The sequence below is a fragment of the Salvelinus fontinalis genome, chromosome 37 (genome assembly GCF_029448725.1).
Source record: "Salvelinus fontinalis isolate EN_2023a chromosome 37, ASM2944872v1, whole genome shotgun sequence".
NCBI lineage: Eukaryota > Metazoa > Chordata > Actinopteri > Salmoniformes > Salmonidae > Salvelinus > Salvelinus fontinalis.
The window spans coordinates 16,211,737-16,230,809 of record NC_074701.1 but is presented as its reverse complement, the minus strand read 5'-3'; the positions used below and the strand labels follow the sequence as shown (position 1 = coordinate 16,230,809).

The 19,073-nt window shown below is 42.3% G+C and overlaps 1 protein-coding gene and 2 long non-coding RNA genes across 4 annotated transcripts; all 3 read left to right on the top strand.

Moving 5' to 3' along the window:
- The first annotated feature begins 6,894 nt into the window (after window positions 1–6,894).
- Window positions 6,895–8,070, top strand: LOC129836241 (uncharacterized). The gene is made up of 3 exons (XR_008756637.1): window positions 6,895–7,636; window positions 7,724–7,900; window positions 7,991–8,070. It is a non-coding gene; the product is annotated as an uncharacterized LOC129836241 (long non-coding RNA).
- A 246-nt stretch (window positions 8,071–8,316) lies between these two features.
- Window positions 8,317–10,576, top strand: LOC129836240 (uncharacterized). Of its 2 annotated transcripts, XR_008756636.1 has the most exons (5): window positions 8,317–8,590; window positions 8,670–8,705; window positions 8,803–9,349; window positions 9,631–9,732; window positions 9,827–10,576. It is a non-coding gene; the product is annotated as an uncharacterized LOC129836240 (long non-coding RNA). The 2 variants fall into 2 exon arrangements; XR_008756635.1 differs by having other exon boundaries at window positions 8,670–9,349.
- A 5,684-nt stretch (window positions 10,577–16,260) lies between these two features.
- LOC129835926 (elongation of very long chain fatty acids protein 6-like) lies at window positions 16,261–18,558 on the top strand. Its single transcript, XM_055901626.1, has 4 exons — window positions 16,261–16,645; window positions 16,888–17,039; window positions 17,176–17,180; window positions 17,262–18,558. The coding sequence occupies exons 1-4, from the start codon at window positions 16,566–16,568 to the stop codon at window positions 17,376–17,378; spliced, it is 354 nt and encodes a 117-aa protein (XP_055757601.1). The 5' UTR covers window positions 16,261–16,565; the 3' UTR covers window positions 17,379–18,558.
- The last annotated feature ends 515 nt before the right edge of the window (window positions 18,559–19,073 follow it).

Sequence of the window (19,073 nt, the reverse complement as noted above, 5' to 3'; positions counted from 1 at the left end):
TGATGAGGTAAATCCTTTCCAAGGACTATGCTCTTCTGGAAGAATGTTCATTGATAAAAGAGAACCAGGCAAACGACAATGTTTAACTAGGTAGATTCCGCTAGATATTGCTGCATTGTTGGAGCTAGAAACATAAGCACCTCGCTGCACCTGCGAGAACGTGCAGAACTGTGGACTCACCAATAAACCTTGATTTGTGTTGTTCTGCAGTGCATCATCATAGGAAAGTCACAGACACCGTAATAAACTAAAGCTCATTCAAAAGCTATGCCAAAAGGGATGAGTGTCTCAATAGGAGGGTCAAACTAAAGGATGACAGAGAGCAGGCTTTGAAAGATGCTTCGATGCCTGGGGCTTTTTAAAATCATGTACATTATGCCTGGAAGTATTGTCTCCTCACTGGTCTATCCTAAAGGGTTGAAACCTGAGGGTTGCATTAAACTGTTAAACAGTCATTGTATGGGGCTTAGTGACGAGACAGAAAGTGGCAGTCTTCAAAGGTGGCAGTCTCAACGTGATCTTATTTGGAGATTTGATTTCTGTTCCTTCCATTAAATATCACTGGGTTAAAGACGTGGTAGTTGATGCAAACATCAGTCAGCTGAGACTCTGGAGAAAAATACAGACAAAATACATTTAGTACAAAAAAAAAATACATAAATTATAGTGAGGGCAGGGCAGTTACCCATCATTGTCCACGCCCGTATATAATAAGGTTATATTTTTACATAAATTAAATCAGGTGTGAGCAGGACGCTTTTACTAAGGCTCATTCTAACAAACATTAGTTTGGCATCTTCTGGGGATTTAAATCCCAGATAATAAATTCTACATAGACTAGTTCTGTTAAAGCTGTTAGATAGAGAAAGCAAGATCGAAAATGAATGAGACAATGTCATCAAGTATCACTTTCCGAATATGGTTTCGAACAGCAATTCGACGAGCGAGGACTATCGACTGGATGCAGGAAAATTGGTGAGTGAGTAGGCTATGTAATCACATTGTTTGGCTTTCAAAATGATAGTGAATTCACCTTGCTCTTGTGGTCGAACAGGACAGCCAGGTAAAGGTGTCGCCCTTCGTCACTTCCTAAACTGCAGTGTCAAGTTTGTCATGACAATTTCGACATACAGGTTCAGTTAGAGACATAGAGCCTAAGACAAATATTATACAATGTATAGGTAACCTCAAATAAAGGAAACACTTGAGTAAATGAGGGATACAAAGTATATTGAAAGCAGTCGCTTCCACACCAACTTGGTCTTGAAGTATTTCGTATTATTCTGTAAGTAAATCAGACGCTCCATCTAGCATGATTTAAGTTTCGTATGGCATGTATTAAATTGGATGTCCATCCCCTGGTATGATATTCCAATTTGGAAATGTTACGAATTGCAATTTATACAATATATGTTACGGATTCAAATATGTTGTTGCTATTGTTATTTAGCTGGCTAATGTTAGGTCGTTAGGGGAACTAGGTTAAAGGTCTAGACCGAGGTAAAGACAGTTTCAAGTTCGATATTCGACGGATATTCGCGCTTTCAAACCACTTGAGCCACAGACTCCAAATAAGTGTCATGATGTTGGAAAAATTGCGCACAACATTGCACAGGTCTTATTTTCACGATTTAGACATTTATTTGCTTTTCAAAGCTAATAAACATGTGGAAATGTGAGCAGCGTCTTGTATTCCTAGTTGAATTAGTTAGGGAGCGTGAACAAAGTACAAACTTTTTTTACATTCAAATTTCAATAGCTCCTTGGTCATGTGACATACTTCAAGGTCCAGAATGTCCACTGACTACTCTTCTATATTGCACACCCTTTAGTTTGTCAATTTTCATCTCACAAGATTTTACATGAATTTTTCCAAATGTAAAGTTTCAATAGCTCCTAGGTCGTGTGACCTAGTGACTTCAAACAAGGTTCAGAATGTCCACTGAGTGGGCCTACATATTGCACAAGCTTTAGTTTGTCCATTTTCATCTCACATGTTTTTACATGAATTTTTACAAATGTAAAATGTCAATATCTCCTTGGTCATGTGACCTAATTACTTAAAACAAGGTTCAGTATGTCCACTGACTAGCCTTCTATATTGCACACCCTTTAGTTTGTCCATTTAAAAAATGTTTTTTTTTTATCTCACATGGTTTTACACAAATTTTTCAAAATGTAGAATTTCAATAGCTCCTTGGTAATGTGACCTGGTGACTTCAAACAAGGTTCAGAATGTCTACTCAGTGGGACTACACATTGCACACCCTTTAGTTTGTCCATTTTTATCTCGCATGGTTTTACACAAATTTTTAAAAATGTATAATTTCAATAGCTCCTTGGTCATGTGACCTACTGACCTCAAACAAGGTTCAGAATGTCCACAGAATGTCATACCTTCATATTGCACACTGATGTTTATCTACTTTCATCTCATGCTATTAGACTTAAATCTGTATGCTTTGCAGGCCTTCATTTTACATGGGTGTTTTTAAAAAACTTTTAAGTGAACAAATGTTCCATCCTCGCAATAACGATCTTTCACATGGACACTGAAAAGATCCGCAAATGGCTGTATGTGGAATGGATAAAGGACAGGAGAGGTGTTCAAACAGAGGTGCTTAAAGGAGGGCGCACAGGTAGGCCTCATGAAAAACAGTGTTTCATATGCTCTTTTTAATCACAGTAATAGGCAGGGATTTGTCAGTCACAGTGAGCTTGATAACGTGAAAGAATAAGACAAATCCTTCTACGTTGAGAATTAGAACCCAGTTTACATAACCTGATAATGGCTTGATATTTGAGTGCATTCACAACAAGCCACCTGCAGACAACTTACAAAATGCAATATTGCATTTGAGTGTTCGTTTTTCTGATAAATAGTTATTTGATGCATGGCCTATTTCTAACTGGGAAAATAAATTCCTACGTCTTTTGTGAGTAAAATCCTTTTCCCAAAATTGATTTAGGTCCATTTTTGTGAAGAGGTATGAGGGTTGTGATATGGGTCATTTAATAGTAAAATCATTTAGGGATCAATACATTTCTATATTGCTTCCCCAGTATCTGCATGAACCATCAGGCCCAGTGTTTTTGGTTGACCCTGCTGGACAGAAAGAGAAGGAGGAATCGGAACACGCTGCATTCAAATTCAGGTCTTAGTTATTCCATTGTACTGGATCTAAAACATATTAGCATTTTACATACATTCATAAGTGTAATACTTTTTTATGACATACTGTGAAACTCTCTTGGCTGCTGGCTCTGTCACTTTCAGACATGTGCAGAGCAGACTTGAACCTCAGGGGTTCTCTGTAAAGAGAGAGTAATCCAAAAGGCACAGACACACCCCTTGACTTTCAATTGGCAGTGTTGACCTGTATGTATTCTCTCCTGATTGGCTCTGTGGTGCACAGTCTGGCAGTCTGACTAAAGTGCCAGAGGTATGAGGAGAGACATCCTCCTTTGTATTTATGGGAACAAATATTTCCTAACCCTTTGGATCCTATTCTTGGACAGTTAGAAGACACAATGCATCAATGCAAACAAACAAAAAATATTACTAATTACTGTCCATGAGTAACCTCAACCTTATGGGTCTATGGGTGTTTGGGCCAATAAAGTGCCAACGCGATTCTACCACTGACTAGTCTCTCATGCCCCTATGGACGGGGACACAGGGCAATAGTTTTTAATCTAAACCAGCCCCTTTTTACTGGAGTACACTAACCCCTAACTGGGGCTCTTTTCTTGACACATAGTAGCAGTTTACCAGATAACAAGTCAAGAAGAACAAAAAGTAGATTGTTGTAAGGGTGTATTACATCCTGTGCTGACCCCATTGTCATATCCATTCTGGATTCCGAGTGGTAAAATCATAGCTGAAAAATGCCTTTATGTATGTGTATACATTTTCCGCCAAGACAGAACTGCCAAAGGGGGTGGAGTTGCAAACTACTGCAGAGACAGCCTGCAGATTTCTGTCATGCTATCCAGGTCTGTGCCCAAACAGTTCAAGCTTCTACTTTTAACAATCCACCTTTCCAGAAATAAGTCTCTCACTGTTGCCGCTTCTTACAGACCCCCCTCAGCCCCCAACTGCGCCCTGGACACCATATGTGAATTAATTGCCCCCCATTTATCTTCAGAGTTTATACTGTGACATGCTTATCACCCCGGCCATCCTACAATCTAAGCTAGATGCCCTCAATCTCACACAAATTATCAATGAACCTACCAGGTACAACTCCAAATCCGTAAACTCAGGCACCCTCACAGATATCATCCTGACCAACCTGTCCTATAAATACACCTCTGCTGTCTTCAACCAGTATCTCAGCGATCACTGCCTCATTGCCTGCGTCCGTAATGGGTCCGCGGTCAAACGACCACCCCTCATCACAGTCAAACGCTCCCTAAAACACTTCAGCGAGCAGGCTTATCTAATCGACCTGGCCCGGGTATCCTGGAAGGATATTGACCTCATTCCGTCAGTAGAGGATGCCTGGTTATTCTTTAAAAGTGCTTTCTTCACCATCTTAAATAAGCATGCCCCATTCAAAAAATGTATAACCAGGAGCAGATATTGCCCTTGGTTCACTCCAGACCTGACTGCCCTTGACCAGCACAAAAACATCCTGTGGCGTACTGCATTAGCATCGAATAGCCCCCGCGATATGCAACTTTTCAGGGAAGTTAGGAACCAATATACACAGGCAGTTAGGAAAGCAAAGGCTAGCTTTTTCAAACAGAAATGTACATCCTGTAGCACAAACTCCAAAAATTTATTGGACACTGTAAAGTCCATGGAGAATAAGAGCACCTCCTCCCAGCTGCCCACTGCACTGAGGCTAGGAAACACTGTCACCACCGATAAATCTACGATTATCGAGAATTTCAATAAGCATTTTTCTAAGCTGGGCTTGGTTTCCACCTGGCTACCCTACCCCGGTCAACAGCTCTGCACCACCAACAGCAACTTGCCCAAACCTCCCCCATTTCTCCTTCACCCAAATCCAGATAGCCGATGTTCTGAAAGAGCTGCAAAATCTGGACCCCTACAAATCAGCTGGGCTAGACAATCTGGACCCTCTCTTTCTAAAATGATCCACCGCAATTGTTGCAACCCCTATTACTAGCCTGTTCAACCTCTCTTTCGTACCGTCTGAGATCCCCAAAGATTGGAAAGCTGCCGCGGTCATGCCCCTCTTCAAAGGGGGAGACACTCTAGACCCAAACTGTTACAGACCTATATCTACCCTACCCTGCCTTTCTAAGGTCTTCGAATGCCAAGTTACCAAACAGATCACCGACCATTTCGAATCCCACCGTACCTTCCCTGCTATGCAATCTGGTTTCCAAGCTGGTCATGTGTGCACCTCAGCCACGCTCAAGGTCTTAAAAGATATCATAATCGCCATCGACAAAAGACGATACTGTGCAGCCGTATCCATCGACCTGGCCAAGGCTTTCGACTCTGTCAATCACAGCATTCTTGTCGGCAGACTGAACAGCCTTGGTTTCTCAAATGACGGTCTCGCCTGGTTCACCAACTACTTCTCAGCTAGAGTTCAGTGTGTCAAATGGGAGGGCCTGTTGTCCGGACCTCTGCCAGTCTCTATGGGGATGCCACAGGTTTCAATTCTCGAGCCGACTCTCCTCTGTATACATCAATGATGTAGCTCTTGCGGCTTGTGATTCTCTGATCCACCTCTACGCAAACGAAACCATTCTGTATACTTCTGGCCCTTCTTTGGACACTGTGTTAACTAACCTCCAAACGAGCTTCAATGCCATACAACTCTCCTTCCGTGGCCTCCAACTGCTCTTAAATAAAAGTAAAACTAAATGCATGCTCTTCAACCGATATCTGCCCACCCGCATAGCATCATACTCTGGACGGTTCTGACTTAGAATATGTGGACAACTACAAATACCTAGTTGTCTGATTAGACTGTAAACTCTCCTTCCAGACTCATATTAAGCATCTCCAATCCAAAATTAAATCTAGAATTGGATTCCTATTTTGCAACAAAGCATCCTTCACTCATGCTGCCAAACATACCCTCGTAAAACTGACGATCCTTGACTTTGGCAATGTCATTAACAAAATAGCCTCCAACACTCTACTCAGCAAATTGGATGCAGACTATCACAGTGGCATCTGTTTCGTCAACAAAGCCCCATATACTACCCACCACTGCAACCTGTATGCTCTCGTTGGCTGGCCCTCGCTTCATCTTCGTCGCCAAACCCACTGGCTCCAGGTCATCTAAAAGTCCTTGCTAGGTAAAGCCCCGCCTTATCTCAGCTCACTGGTCACCATAGCAGCACCCGTAGCACACGCTCCAGCAGGGGTATATTTCACTGGTCAGGCTTATCTATATTATTATCTATATTTCACTGGTCACCCCCAAAGCCAATTCCTCCTTTTGCAGCCTTTCCTTCCAGTACTCTGCTGCCAATGACTGGAATGAATTGCAAAAATCACTGAAGCTGGAGACTCATGTCTCCCTCACTATCTTTAAGCATCAGCTGTCAGAGCAGCTTACAGATCATTGCACCTGTACGTAGCCCATCTGTAAATAGCACATCCAACTACCTCATCCCCATATTGTTATTTATTTTATTTACATATATTCTCCCCCTCCCCTTTGCACCACAGTATCTCTACTTGCACATTCATCTTCTGCACATCTCACTCCAGTGTTTATTTGCAAAATTGTAATTATTTTGCCACTACGGCCTATTTTTTGCCTTACCTTCCTAATCTTACTTAATTTGCACACACTGTATATAGACTTTTGTATTGTGTTATTGACTGTACATTTGTTTATTCCATGTGTAACTTTGTGTTGTTGTTTGTCACACTGCTTTGCTTAATCTTGGCCAGGGGCCTGTTGCACAAAAGTAGAATTAAGACATCCGGGATAAATGACTCAGCTGAGCTCAATGAAGCCAAAACATGTGCGTCCAGGCTTAATTGGTTGCACAAAGACCAAGCCAGGATGAGCAGACACGGATTCATTAAGCCAGGTGAAACCAATCCTGGATAGGTGCGCGCTCACGGCTCACTCAAATAGACCCCGCCACAGATCACAGATTAACTGATTTACCATGGCAACTAGAGCCGCGTACTTTTCCCCGTCGGAAGCACAAATCCTCATGGAGTCATACGAGGAGGTAAAAGATATAATTAAGAAGAAAGGCAACACCGCCACAGTGATAAAGCAAAGAGAAAAAGCGTGGCAAAGTATTGCAGACCGCCTGAATGCGTAAGTAGTGCACAATTACACAGTCACCGCTCCGCTGAAACATCACAATTACAATTCAAATATTTAATTCACATCTCCAAAAATGCAGTTGTACTGTAATTATGAAACGGTTAAATTTTTAATTGAAATGCACTGCAGATATGAGTGAAATTGTGTAAAGTAACTCCATCACACTGTATAAAGCTATGATAAATTTTGATATTTTTACTGAAAACAAGACAAAAATACCAAGTAATTTTTTGCAGTGTGACTCCATTAAATGTGTGTGTGTGTGTGTGTGTGTGTGTGTAGATTAAACATGAACGGGCCAAAACGGACATGGCAGCAGGTCAAAATCAAATACAAGAACATTCTGCAGAATGGTATGGTCCCTGACTAATATTTAACAAAGCACAAGCATATATTGTACCCAGAAGGTGCCTGCTCACACATTGTCTGTACTGTTTTAGCAGTGAAAAAGAATACCCACAGACAAGGCACGGGTGGTGGGTCACCAAAGGCTGACCTTACCCCAGCAGAGGACATGGCCTTGGAGCTAAATAAAGGCAGGCCCGTCTTAGAGGGGATCCCTGGGGGGAAAGAGACGAGCATAGGTTCCTCCCAAGATGCCACCCGCTTCATTCAAGGTATGTCCTTCCATCTCTACATGGGATACAACCACATTCATATTGAATCAATTTGGACTGTCTGACTTTGGTTTACCTATTGCCTTGCAGTGTCTGGCAGCACTGTGTTCCTGTTAGAGCCACCAGCACAAGCACCAGACGATGCTGATCCAGTGAGTACTCCATCAAAGGCATACTGTAGGCCTGGCATGTCTTGTCTACTAGCTTCAATATGAATCCGATTAAATGTGATAGGGTGAAGGCCCCAGTGCAGCAGCAACAGCACATGATGGAGACGATGATGAGGAGGAGACCATCTCTCTGGATTCCAGAAGGCATGAGGTATCATGTTAAGACTGTGAAAGTACTATTTACTCTACAATGGTGAGGAGTCCTCATCAAAATCAAAAAATCTAATTTCTTTTACAGGACCCAGATGCTATACAGTGGGAAAACCAGCCTGGCAACATAGTGCGTATTAATAAAAGGACACCACATCCTGCCAAATTCCAGCTGCGCTAATTGTATTGTGTTCACAGAGCTCACAAGCTATCAAAGTTGAATGGCAACCACCTCCGGCGCCAAATAGAACTGGCAGACATAGACATTCAGTACAAGAAGAAAAAGATGGAAAATCTTGCACTGGAGTCCGAAATAAAAAAGAGGACAATTAGGAAACTGGACCTTGAAATAAAAAAACTTGAGAGAGAGGTGAGATATGCCTTCAATGTACACTGTATGCTAACTGTAACACAAATGTATTAATCATTATTTTTCTTTCCTCCCCCAGCTCCAAGAAGATGACACAGCTCAAAATAAAAATTAGGTATATTCTCGTAAAGTCAAGTGAGCCATGACATATGAGCTCTTATTGTGAGCACACAGGACGGTGGCATCTTTCTAAGGTTTTTTTATTTTCCCAGCAATCAGTACAACCAAGTCATCGTTATAAGGCATCGCCCTCTTTTGCCCCCCCCCCCAGCACCAGGTGTGGCCACTAGCCTATATGAAGGCCCAAAATTGTGTGTTCCTTTCTGCTCTGACAATGGCATGCCCATTCGTGCGAGAAGTGGTGGATGAAGAAGCACTTGTGCTGAGGAGAGCCTTCAGGCGAGAAAGGGTCTTCAGGGACCGGTTGGACCCACTGGCCTTCCCTGATGACCATCTATATGAAAGATACAGGTTTTCTGCAGATGGCATCAGGTATCTATGCAGACTACTGGGTCCCAGGATTAAGCACCGCACTGCACGGAGCCATGCACTGAGTGTGGAGCAAATGGTTTGTGTGGCCTTGCGCTTTTTTGCTAGTGGAGCCTTCCTGTACTCAGTGGGGGATGCTGAACAAGGCCACAATTTGCCGCACAATAAGGAGTGTGTGTCTGGCTATCAAAGCATTAGCAGATGTCTTCATCTCCTTCCCTGGCCACAGAAGACTCTGTGACATCAAAGAGGAGTTCTATAGGATTGCAGGTAAGAGGATCTACAAATTACAGGACAACTGTTAACACATAGTAGGATACTCATTACTTTGTGTGACAGGTTTCCCCAATGTCATTGGTGCAGTGGACTGCACACACATAAGGATAAAAGCCCCCTCAGGTGCCCTGGAGGCCGATTTTGTGAATAGGAAATCCTTTCACAGCATTAATGTTCAGGTGAACATAACTTTTTGATATTGTCCATTGACGAACACTCTGCATTGCCAGTGATGTGCATTGATTGGTGTAATATTCCTCATCTTATGATTTCAGATGGTCTGCAATGCTGACTGTGTGATCAGCAATGTTGTGGCAAAATGGCCTGGCTCAGTCCATGACTCCAGAATCTTTCGGGCCTCTGAAATCTATCACAAGGTAAGCCACACAACCCCTATTTATAACCATCATGGCTGTGTCAAGAATATCACTGTGTTTATGAGGTAGTAATGATGAGATTTTGTGTTGACAGGTGAATTCTCTGGTGTGTTGCTGGGAGACAGGGGGTATGGCTGCCAGCCTTTTCTCCTGACACCTTTCACAGACCCCCAGGAAGCACAGCAGGCCTACAACCATGCCCATGCCAGGACCAGGGCCAGAGTTGAAATGACCTTTGGCCTCCTGAAGGCACGCTTTCACTGCCTTCACAAATTAAGGGTCAGCCCTGTTAGGGCATGTGATATTACTGTGGCTTGTGCTGTCCTCCACAATGTGGCCTGCCTGAGGAAGGAGAGGGCCCCCAGAGTGCCACCAGCCATGGACTGGGACAATCCGGCAATCTTCCCTGATGACGACAGTGGTCGGCTGCTGAGGGACCAATATGTGTTGAATTATTTTAGTTAGTATGTGTGCTTTCAATTTTGGTTAAATATGTCCTGCGGTGGCAGAGGAATTTGGGTTTTTTTGGGTTTGTTTTTTTACGAATTTGGGCTCTTATGATGTTTGTGCGGTATACTGTGTGTAATACAAGGCTGCAGGGAGGCTACTGCATCCATTCATTTGTCTGTTCAGTTGATGTGTATGGATTTGTCCTGCATTTATTTTAGTGTGCAGACATGCAGGGTGTGTTATATACAGACCTTTGAATGTGTATGTATCATTTTGTATAATATGCTTGGATTCTGTGCTTTCCATCTTGTAGAGTCACTGACTTCAGTTTCGAAAGGAGCTGATGGTTTACCTGCTTTGTTTTGTCCTTATTCAATAAAGGAACATAATGTTACACATTGTGTTTTTATATTCATATGGAATGTGTATTTGTTTATATGACAGAGTACTAGGGCCACACTGAAGAAAAAGGATAAAGTCATACATTTATGAGGCTGGTTCTTTCTGCAGAAAAGCTACATATTGTTTTGATACTTATGACAATGTGATACTTAATATTCTGGCATGTCTTTGTTTATGAAACCATACTGAAGTACAATTTCACGAAATGCCCCACATCTGTCATTTTAACAACTGTCCTCCTTTAAAACAACTGGTTACAATATTATTACTTGTGTTTTTTTTCCCCTCTGTGGCCGTAATATTCTATCATTTTATATATAGCCTTATAGTCTATGGGAAACTGTAAATTATCTAATGATAGCAATATCATCTAAAAATTATTTTTTATCCAAAATCATTGAAATTAATGATCACAAACGTTTAAATAATGACAGTGGGTCTAGTTATATGTGATAACAATGTATAGTGAGCAGTGAAATAACTATTGGTTTCCATTTGTGGTGACTGCTGACTGACATTAGGGATGAGATTAAATAGATCCTGGAATTTAGCCTGGTCTGGAGCAGGCTAGCTCCACAGAATAAATCTCCATGGTAATTTATACCATAACATATCCTCCTGCCCCCTATCCATCTTTAGTGCAACCGGATTACAGATCAATTGAGCCAGGATCACCAAGATATCCTGGCTTAATCCCTTATCCTAGTTTTGTGCAACAGGCCCCAGGTCGCAGTTGTAAATGAGAACTTGTTCTCAACTGGCTTATCTGGTTGAATAAAGGTGAAATAAAAAATACTCTGTGGGAATGTCCGTCCTACATGTAGTGTTGGTACATGGAATATTCCTCAACTGCATATATCATAAATTGCTCTTGCAAATAGAAGTATTATGTACAACAACTGACATTTTCAGATATTATTTTTGGCAAACACACTTTGGTGCTTACAATTCGTTCTCTATTGTCATAGATTTGGTGGGCACTGTCATTTGTGATCTTTGTGATATGACTTTCTTTAAGCACGTACTGATGAAACTGTCACTTAATTTTTTTCCCCTTAAAATCTACAAACGCTCTACAGTCGTGGCCAAAAGTTTTGAGAATGACAAATATTAATTTCCACAAAGTTTGCTGCTTCAGTGTCTTTAGATATTTTTGTCAGATGTTACTATGGAATACTGAAGTATAATTACAAGCATTTCATACGTGTCAAAGGCTTTTATTGACAATTACATGAAGTTGATGCAAAGAGTCAATATTTGCAGTGTTGACCCTTCTTTTTCAAGACCTCTGCAATCCGCCCTGGCATGCTGTCAATTAACTTCTGGGCCACATCCTGACTGATGGCAGCCCATTCTTGCATAATCAATGCTTGGAGTTTGTCAGAATTTGTGGGTTTTTGTTTGTCCACCCGCCTCTTGAGGATTGACCACAAGTTCTCAATGGGATTAAGGTCTGGGGAGTTTCCTGGCCATGGACCTAAAATATTGATGTTTTGTTCCCCGAGCCACTTAGTTATCACTTTTGCCTTATGGCAAGGTGCCCCATCATGCTGGAAAAGGCATTGTTCGTCACCAAACTGTTCTTGGATGGTTGGGAGAAGTTGCTCTCGAGGATGTGTTGGTACCATTCTTTATTCATGGCTGTGTTCTTAGGCAAAATTGTGAGTGGGCCCACTCCCTTGGCTGAGAAGCAACCCCACACATGAATAGTCTCAGGATGCTTTACTGTTGGCATGACACAGGACTGATGGTAGCGCTCACCTTGTCTTCTCCGGACAAGCTTTTTTCCGGATGACCCAAACAATCGAAAAGGGGATTCATCAGAGAAAATGACAGTACCCCGGTCCTCAGCAGTCCAATCCCTGTACCTTTTGCAGAATATCAGTCTGTCCCTGATGTTTTTCCTGGAGAGAAGTGGCTTCTTTGCTGCCCTGTCTTGACACCATGCCATCCTCAAAGTATTTTCCTCACTGTGCGTGCAGTTGCACTCACACCCGCCTGCTGGCATTCCTGAGCAAGCTCTGTACTGGTGGTGTCCCGATGCCGCAGCTGAATCAACTTTAGGAGACGGTCCTGGCGCTTGCTGGACTTTCTTGGGTGACCTGAAGCCTTCTTCACAACAATTGAACCGCTCTCCTTGAAGTTCTTGATGATCCGATAAATGGTTGATTTAGGTGCAATCTTACTGGCAGCAATATCCTTGCCTGTGAAGCCCTTTTTGTGCAAAGCAATGATGACGGCACGTGTTTCCTTGCAGGTAAACAATGGATGACAGAGGAAGAACAATGATTCCAAGCACCAGCCTCCTTTTGAAGCTTCCAGTCTGTTATTCGAACTCAATCAGCATGACAGAGTGATCTCCAGCCTTGTCCTCGTCAACATTCACACCTGTGTTTAAACAGAGAATCACTGACATGATGTCAGCTGGTCCTTTTGTGGCAGGGCTGAAATGCAGTGGAAATGTTTTTTGGGGATTCAGTTCATTTGCATGGCAAAGAGGGACTTTGCAATTCATCTGATCACTCTTCATAACATTCTGGAGTATATGCAAATTGCCATCATACAAACTGAGGCAGCAGACTTTGACACAAATATTCATTTTCATTCTCAACTTTTGGCCACGATTGTACATTTATTCACTCTGTGATAGGGTTAGATCCTATATGCTACTTGTATTGTCCTGTAAAATGGTTCAGTGCCTATAATTTAGGCTGTGTGTAGAATGGGGCATAAAGAAAATGACCTCTACTAATAAATTACTACTAGATTATAGTGATAAGGAAAACAGCATACAAATGTGGGTTGTATATTCATTTGCCTTTAACTAATCATAATTCCATTATTTTTACATAAAAAAAGAGAATACTTCAAAATGAGAAGATCCTGCCATGGAAAAGACGACTGGGCGGACAAAGTGTAAAGGAGAGGAAATAACTCACACCATGCAGCAGGACACCTTCAGCGGTGGGGTCTTTGTAATGCAGGTTTGAAAGTTATATTTTCAATAATGAATGGTTAGCTGTTATGTGACAATTAGGTAAAAAACTATATTTTATTCTTTGGTGTAGATGGCCAATGAAGTTACACAGAACTTCCCCAACATCCCATCCCATCCCCTGTGCCTAGGAATGAAGACAAGAGTTCAACAGAGTAAAGAACACAAACTGTAAGTGCAGTCTTTGTTGTTGAAAATGTATGATATACCCCATCCACACTGAAGAGGCTCTGACATGTACATCAACAAGGGATAAAGAGAAAGTTAACACTGTGAAATGTTTCATACTTAATTGAAGTTAAGTGTCTGTTAACATGTTGGCTTCCTGGCTTCCTGTTAAGGCAAGGGCTGATTTCAAAGTTTTACTTTTAACCTATAAATCGTTACATGGGCTTGCTCCTACCTATCTTTCCGAGTTGGTCCTGCCGTACATACCTACACGTACCCTACAGTCACAAGACGCAGACCTCCTAATTGTCCCTAGAATTTCTAAGCAAACAGCTGGAGGCAGGGCTTTCTCCTATAGATCTCCATTTTTATGGAATAGTCTGCCTACCCATGTGAGAGACGCAGACTCTGTCTCAACCTTTAAGTCTTTACTGAAGACTTATCTCTTCAGTAGGTCATATGATTGAGTGTAGTCTGGCCCAGGAGTGTGAAGGTGAACGGAAAGGCTCTGGAGCAACGAACCGCCCTTGCTGTCTCTGCCTGGCCGGTTCCCCTCTCTCCACTGGGATTCTCTGCCTGGCCGGTTCCCCTCTCCACTGTGATTCTCTGCCTCTAACCCTATTACAGGGGCTGAGTCACTGGCTTACTGGTGCTCTTTCATGCCGTCCCTAGGAGGGGTGCGTCACTTGAGTGGGTTGAGTTACTGACGTGATCTTCCTGTCTGGGTTGGCGCCCCCCTTGGTTTGTGCTGTGGTGGAGATCTTTGTGGGCTATACTCGGACCTTGTCTCAGGATGGTAAGTTGGTGGTTGAAGTATTCCTCTAGTGGTGTGGGGGCTGTGCTTTGGCAAAGTGGGTGGGGTTATATCCTTCCTGTTTGGCCCTGTCCGGGGGTATCATCGGATGGGGCCACAGTGTCTCCTGACCCCTCCTGTCTCAGCCTCCAGTATTTATGCTGCAGTAGTTTGTGTCGGGGGGGCTAGGGTCAGTCTGTTATATCTGGAGTATTTCTCCTGTCTTATCCGATGTCCTGTGTGAATTTAAGTATGCTCTCTCTCTCTTTCTCTCTATGCCTCAGGACTACCTGGCCTGAAGACTCCTTGCTGTCCCCAGTCCACCAAGCCGTGCTGCTGTTCCAGTTTCAACTGTTCTGCCTGCTGCTATGGAACCCTGACCTGTTCACCGGACATGCTACCTGTCCCAGACCTCAACTCTCTAGAGACAGCAGGAGCGGTAGAGATACTCTGAATGATCGGCTATGAAAAGCCAAATGACATTTACTCCTGAGGTGCTGACCTGTTGCACTCTTGACATCCACTGTGATTATTATTTGACCCTGCTGGTCATCTATGAACATTTGAACATCTTGGCCATGTTCTGTTATAATCTCCACCCGGCACAGCCAGAAGAGGACTGGCCACCCCTCATAGCCTGGTTCCTCTCTAGGTTTCTTCCTAGGTTTTGGCCTTTCTAGGGAGTTTTTCCTAGAAAGTGCTTCTACACCTGCATTGCTTGCTGTTTGGGGTTTTAGGCTGGGTTTCTGTACAGCACTTCGAGATATTAGCTGATGTACGAAGGGCTATATAAAATAAACTTGATTTGGTCACATGACCAAGGAGCTATTGAAATTCTACATTTTGAAAAATTATTTTAAAATCTTGTGAGATAAAAATGGACAAACTAAAGGGTGTGTCTATGCCATCGGGTTAGCTACAACCAGTTTTGAAAGTGTTTGGAGTAATGGTTAAAGAGCTATTGAAATGTGAAAAATTTGATTTGTCACTATGTTGATAGTCCCTAACTGCTGTTGGTGGACGTAAGGAATATCTGTCGAATATCCAACCTGAATCTGTCTTTACCTCGGTAAGGTCTAGGGGAAGGACTAGCTAACATGTTTAGACTACTGAACTAAAATATAAACGCAATATGCAACAATTTCAAAGATTGAGTTATAGTTCATATAAGGAAATCAATCAATTGAAATAAATTAATTATGCCCTAATCTGTGGATGTCACATGACTGGGCAGGGGCACAGCAATGGGTGGGTCTTTTTATTAAACATTTATTGGGTGTGGGGGGGTAGATAAGCTTTAATATTATAGGTTCTATCAATTTCATTGTTAGCATAAATTCTAATCCCTTATTATTTTCATTTTCTCTATACTCCCCCCCCCCCCCCCCATACCTTACCTTACCTTAAATTAATGAACAACAATACTTCTACTTACAGATTTTTGCTCACATCTACAGTATCTTAAATAATTATACATATATTGAACAAAAATATATGCAACAACGATTTTACTGGATTACAGTTCATATAAGGAAATCAATCGATTGAAATAAATTCATTAGGCTCTATTCTATGGCTTTTACATGATTGGGCAGGGGTGCAGCCATAGGTGGGCCCGGGAGGGCAAAAGCCCCCCAGTGGGAAGCCAGGCCCAGCCAATCAAAATTAGTTTTTCCCCACAAAAGGGCTTTATTACAGAAATACCCCTCAGTTTCATCAGCTGTCTGGGTGGCTGGTCTCAGAAGATCCCGCAGGTGACGCAGACGGCTGTGGAGGTCCTGGGCTGGTGTGGTCTGCGGTTGTGGCGCCGGTTGGACGTACTGCCAAATTGTCTAAAATGACGTTGGAGGCATTTATGGTAGAGAAATCGACATTAAATTCTCTGGCAACAGCTCTGGTGGACATTCCTGCAGTCAGCATGCCAATTTCACTCCCCCTCAAATTGAAATATCTGTGGCATTGTGTTGTGACAACTGCATTTTAAAGTGGCCATTTATTGTTCCCATCACTAGGTTCACCTGTGTAATGATCATGCTTCTTGATATGCCACAGCTGTCAGGTGGATGGATTATCTTGGCAAAGGAGAAATGCTCACTAACAGGGATGTAAGCAAATTTGTGCACAAAATTTGAGAAATTATCTTTTTGTGTCTACGAAAAAAAATTGGGATTCATTTCAGCTCATGAAACATGGGACCAACCCTTCACGTTGCGTTTTATATTTTTGTCAAAACAAACCATCCCTGTGAACTATGCTTGTGTGCAAAGCTGTGATACAATGCTAATGTAACTTGGATTATTTTGCCACTTGCCCTCTAGTCCAATGCTTAACTCTTTCTCAATTGCAGTATTGTTGGAGCAATTCGAACAGGATGGTACATGCTGCATATCCTCTCCACCAGCGGTTTCAGACAGTCTATATGTGACCAGAGCTTCTACAATGGACCAGTGAGCAAGTTCTGGGCTTATGCCTTTGTCCTGAGCAATGCCCCGGAACTGGGTGAGAACTGGGGTTGGAACTAGCAGGCATCTGTATGATCTTGGCACAAGTGGACAAAATGTCATGTCTAATTAATTTATGGCAAACCATATAACTGGTCTCTTTTGCATAAACCATGCTTTGATATTGATTGAAGATACTGTATGCAGTAAATGTTTGTCTGCATGGCTGGGACCATGACTTTGCCGGTCCTGAAGTATGTCCTCTCCGTGGCCTCCACAGGTGATAGTGTTCATCGTACTCCGTAAGCAGCGGTTGCTCTTCCTGCACTGGTACCACCACGTCACTGTGCTGCTCTACTCCTGGTACTCGTACAAGGACCAGGTGGCTGGTTCATGACCATGAACTACTCACGTACACGTAGTTTACCAGCAGTGAACGGTTTGCTTTCTTTTTCTGAACCTGTCAAGTCACAGCCACACTACATGGTCTGAAGTGTTTACAGAAATATTTATGAAGATTTTGCCTCATCTCGTCACATCCTACAGTCCATGGCATATTACAAGTTTTTTGCTCTTTGTATCAGAAGTTCCAATCTATGCATTTCAACAGGCATATATGTAATGGCACCTCCTGCGAGTTTCTGTTCAAACTGGTGCGATTGGTTTTCATTTTAGTTCCATGGTGCTCTTCTCAACTTGTCAATCGACCAAATAAGCGGGTGTCAGCTGGCATGCCCAACTCCCAATATTTGGAATTTCTAATTAATTACCTTGGATTAGTTTACACCAGCATATCTCACTGAGTGTTTCTTCAGTGTGGGCCTTTGGTTTTTCTGAACTTGTTCCCAAAATTCACCCTGTGAAATACATTATTTGAACTGAGGTATAGTTGTGCTCTGACTCAAGGGAATCCCCCCTGAAAGCAGCTATTTGTGGTGGTCATAATATACATGTTTTTATTAATTTGATCACATGATGGCAGCTGGAATAGTGCCAGAAAAGTCAAACTGGTCTCACTCCACAATTGTTTTTTTTTTGCACCAGAGATGATGCAGTTATTTTTTGTTGTTGTTGGTACTCTTAGAATCTGAGAACATGTTTCACTTTGTCACTTTCTGGCGAGAATGCTGTGTATTGAATGGAATTCCTAACTAAAGTCTGTTCTGTTGTGAATGTCAGGTATTGTCTCCCTCTACCTCCATAAAAGACAAATGTTGTGCTTTAAGTAGCCGGACACTGACTTGGTATCTTGACATGGCTAACTTTATTTGTCTTGCTCTTAATTTAGTTCTGTATGTAACTTACTTTACAAATTCAAGGGGTTGTGCATAAATATGTTTACAGGTTAGTCCCTTTAAAAGCCTAACTGAAGATGTAAAAAAATAAAATAAAAAATGTGCAGAAATGTATTTGGTTAAGATGTGCCAAATGATGCTGAGCCACCCTATGTCAAGATGATGGCCTAGTTTCTCATCTGTAGGTCTTGCCAATGTTGCGCAAATGGACTCCAGCCTATGAATTCTACTGTGGTCCTGATCTGAAGTGTCATGATATGTACTAAATGTTGTAATAGATTATAAAGCTCTTATTTTTGGAATCTCTTTATTTGATTATTTGCTATAACCCTGGTAAACAAGCAAATAACTACCAATGGCAGTAGGAGCAGTCTGTGGAAGACTGACCATTAAGCAGAAGAGGCAACTTCCTCACATCAAAGGGCCTCCTGAGCTGGGCATAAGTTGAGGCCACATTAACTTTTTCTGAGGGCTATGTGAATCAAGCCATACTATTGACTAATCAATTTATTGAGCCTCATTTTCATATTAATCACCCACGGACTGGATCATATTTAAGACCATTCCACCCTGACTAAAGTTGCTGTACGGACCATGCATTGTTTCATGTGATATGATTGCAAATACTACTTTAATGAACTGTAAAGCTGCAGCAAAAACGCTGTGAGGCGCTTTAAGAAGAGCTGGGTTGTGAAAAGAGAAGGGAAAAAAATCATTGGAACGCAAGTCAGGTGCCACTGATAATACTGCCATCGTTGAGGCAGAGGACCTGACGACAGGCCCATCTAGCACTCCAA

Excerpts from the sequence above, each read along its gene's own strand:
- LOC129835926 (XM_055901626.1), top strand. The coding sequence starts at position 16,566 with ATGATCATGCTTCTTGATATGCCACAGCTGTCAGGTGGATGGATTATC. Across the intron at positions 16,646-16,887 it reads AAATGCTCACTAACAGGGAT|TATTGTTGGAGCAATTCGAA; the intron begins GTAAGCAAATTT and ends TCTCAATTGCAG.